This window comes from Austrofundulus limnaeus, unplaced genomic scaffold (assembly GCF_001266775.1).
Source record: "Austrofundulus limnaeus strain Quisiro unplaced genomic scaffold, Austrofundulus_limnaeus-1.0 Scaffold245, whole genome shotgun sequence".
NCBI classification, from domain to species: Eukaryota; Metazoa; Chordata; class Actinopteri; order Cyprinodontiformes; family Rivulidae; genus Austrofundulus; species Austrofundulus limnaeus.
The window spans coordinates 386,513-389,963 of NW_013952647.1; the positions used below are offsets into that span (position 1 = coordinate 386,513).

At 44.2% G+C, this 3,451-nt stretch overlaps 1 protein-coding gene across 1 annotated transcript; it reads left to right on the top strand.

Annotated features, from left to right (window-relative positions):
• Nucleotides 1-1,227: 1,227 nt before the first annotated feature.
• Nucleotides 1,228-2,967, top strand: LOC106525872 (uncharacterized). Its single transcript, XM_014020245.1, has 2 exons — nucleotides 1,228-2,567; nucleotides 2,902-2,967. Exons 1-2 carry the CDS (start codon nucleotides 1,374-1,376, stop codon nucleotides 2,905-2,907), a joined length of 1,200 nt encoding a protein of 399 aa, XP_013875699.1. The 5' UTR covers nucleotides 1,228-1,373; the 3' UTR covers nucleotides 2,908-2,967.
• Nucleotides 2,968-3,451: the final 484 nt, after the last annotated feature.

The window sequence follows — 3,451 nt, forward strand, 5'->3', positions numbered from 1 at the left end:
TTTGACAGTTTGTTTGCTGCGCGTCTCTGCGGGCTGACTTGGTGCGTCACGCCCCTTTTTTTAGCGAGACGTGGCACTGCCTGGTGTTTGTGGCGGCAGTGCTTTAAAGTTGTCTGCTTTAGATTGGGGAGTTTTTTTAAACTTCTCCTTGCCACACTTTGTTGTTCGGACAGAGCTTATGTTGGTGTCTACAATGTGTGTTTCCTCAATTTTTCTCTTTTAGACTTCATTTTGTTATTATAATGGAGTTCAGTTTGGAGGATTTTGTGGACCATCCTACCATTGAGCAGTTTAATCGTTGCACAAAAGAACAGCTGGCGTTAATTTGTGCTCATTTTTCGTTTTCTGTCTCCAAACAGTTAAAAAAGAAGGAAATGAAGTCTGAGATTCTCTCTGCTTTAACTGAAGCCGGTATTTTTCCTCAGACTAGTCCTGAGACTGTATTGTCCACTGATGTTGAAAAATCWGATTTTAATATCCGTGAGTTAGAGTTAAABGTGGAACTTCGCCGTTTGGCCCTTAAAGAAAAAGAACTTGAGCATGAGTTTCAYCTKCSTAAAATAGAGGCTGAAACTCAAAAAGAAATTRGTTTAAAAGAGCTCGAGATGAGTGGTTCCCCTGCTCTGTCATCTTCAGATTTTGATGTAACGAAGTGTATTCGTCTCATTCCACCATTCTCTGAAAAAGATGTGGACAAATATTTTGTCTTGTTTGAAAGGGTGGCTACCACGTTAAAGTGGCCTAAGCCGGTGTGGCCTTTACTCTTGCAGTGCGTTCCGACAGGCAAAGCGCAGGAGGCCTATGCGTCTCTTTCMCCAGATCTTAGTCTGGATTATGATCAAGTGAAAGCAGCTGTTCTCAGGACATATGAGTTGGTACCAGAGGCTTATAGGCAAAAATTTCGCCATTACAGAAAACTAGATAATCAGACTCATGTTGAGTTTGCTCATGAGAAGGAGGTTCTTTTTGATCGCTGGTGTTTTGCACAAGGCATAAAAACTTTTGATCGGTTACGTGATCTAATGTTAATGGAAGAGTTTAACAACTGTGTAACAGAACAAATTGCAACATATATTAARGAACAAAAAGTAACTGACGTTTCTAAGGCAGCTGTGCTTGCAGATGAGTACGTGCTGACTCACAAAGATGTGTTCGAGAAGTGACCCCCTGTGTCACTGCACAGCGCTCCTGTCCTTCGCCCTGCTAAACATGACGTGGACATGGAACATGGCCTGAAAAATGGAGCTGGTAAGATAAAACCAACTTGCTCTTATTGTAAAAAACGTGGCCATGTTATAGCAAACTGTTTTCTGCTTAGTAAGAAAAATGCGTCTCCTAAAGCAGTCACGTTGCTGAAGTCGCCGCCTGCGCCCATGTCTGGTGAGGTGCGTAAAACAGATTTGAATATCTATTCGCCTTTCCTTATGAAAGGTGAAGTCTCTGTTGCGGGTGGTGAAAAAGTGCCTGTCACTATATTGAGGGACACAGCAGCTTCTCGATCCATCATTTTAAACAGCGTTTTGCCTTTATCTGATGAAACGTCTCTAAATTCTTTTGAGTTGGTGCAAGGTTTTGGGATGAAATTTGTGAATGTGCCTCTCCATCGTGTTCATTTGAAGTCTGAGCTATTGTCTGGTGAGGTTGTGTTGGCAGCAAGTCCTGTTTTTCCTATTAACGGTGTTGATCTTCTTTTGGGAAATGATTTYGCTGGAGGTAAAATTCTGGTTAATCCAGAYGTTACAGCAGTTCCAGTTTTTTCTGACGGCCCAGATGAGTTGCAGATAAAATTTCCCAAACTGTTTCCCATGTGCGCCATTACGCGCGCCATGGCACATAACAGCGCCAAGTCAGACGCTGATGCTGTGGTTAACCTGGAGGACAGCTTCATGTCYGATTTATTTTTAGATCAGGACAGCCATTTAGATTCAGTGAATGCTCCAGTGACGTCATCACATTCACCGCCTCAGACCTCTCCTCCCGACAAAACCCCAGATGACTTAAAGTCTCGAGAGAACCTGATTTTAGAACAAAGTCAGGATCCCTCTCTCAGTTCTCTGTTCAGTCGTGTTCTGTCACATGAGGAAATTAAAAATGTGCCAGTTGGAGTTTTTTGCAAAGACGGCATTTTAATGAGAAAGTGGACCCCACCGCATGCTTCTGCGGAGGATGACTGGTGTGTGGTTAATCAGATTGTGGTTCCACAAAAACTCTGTCCTTCAGTGCTGAGTTTAGCTCATGATAATTTCATGGCTGCTCATTTAGGGGTGAATAAAACTTATGACTGCATTTTGCGGCAGTTTTTTTGGCCAGGATTAAAAAGTGATGTGAAGAACTACTGTAAAACTTGTGGTGTGTGTCAAATTTCAGGAAAACCAAACCAGAAAATTCCACCTTATCCTTTTCACCCTGTTCCTGCTGTGGATGGTCCTTTTGATCAAGTGTTGGTGGATTGTGTTGGTCCTCTTCCACGCACAAAGTCTGGTAACAAGTTTTTGTTAACAATAATGTGTGCAGCAACAAGGTTTCCTGAGGCGATTCCCCTGCGTAAAATAACTGCGCCAACAGTCGTGAATGCCTTAGTAAAGTTTTTCTCTTTATTTGGTTTGCCAAGAGTCATTCAGACTGACCAGGGATCAAACTTTATGTCACGCATACTTGAACAAGTCTTAAAACAGRTAAAAATCACACACTGCTGGTCTAGTGCTTATCACCCCGAGAGCCAAGGCGCGCTGGAGCGGTTCCACCAGACTTTAAAAAGCATGCTTCGAGCGTATTGCCTTGAGTTTGATAGGGACTGGGACGAGGGGGTTCCTCTTCTTCTTTTTGCCGCACGTGAGGTGGTGCAGGATTCGCTTGGCTTTAGTCCAGCTGACCTTGTTTTTGCCCACTCAGTGCGGGGCCCATTAAAACTCCTGAAGGAGAAATGGATGCGCAGCGAGTCACAAAACCTTCTTGATTACGTCAGCGTATTTCATTTTAAACTTCATCGGGCATGTGAAATGGCTAAAAAAACCTAATAGCGGCTCAAAAGAAAATGAAGGGCTGGTTTGACGGGAAGGCCAGTACCAGGCAGTTTCAGCCAGGGGAAAAAGTCCTGGTTTTTCTGCCCGTTGTGGGTGCGAGTCTGCAGGCGCGTTACAGTGGACCGTATGTGGTTGAGCGTAAAGTGAGTGATACAGATTACATCATCGCCACTCCTGACCGCATGCGCCGCAGTCGCCTCTGTCACATTAATATGTTGAAAAAGTATCACGAACTGAGTGGTAATTGTTCTGTTACTTTATCTTTGTCTTCCACCGACCTGCCCTCTCCTGCTGCTGGGGTAATCTCTGCCCCGCCGCCGTCTGTTCCTGATGAGGGGAGTAGCTTAGCGGAGCTGTCCAGTGTTGAACTGGACATTGACGGTCTCTCTGATGCTGTGTTGAAGGGCCGTTTTAATAACTCTGAAATG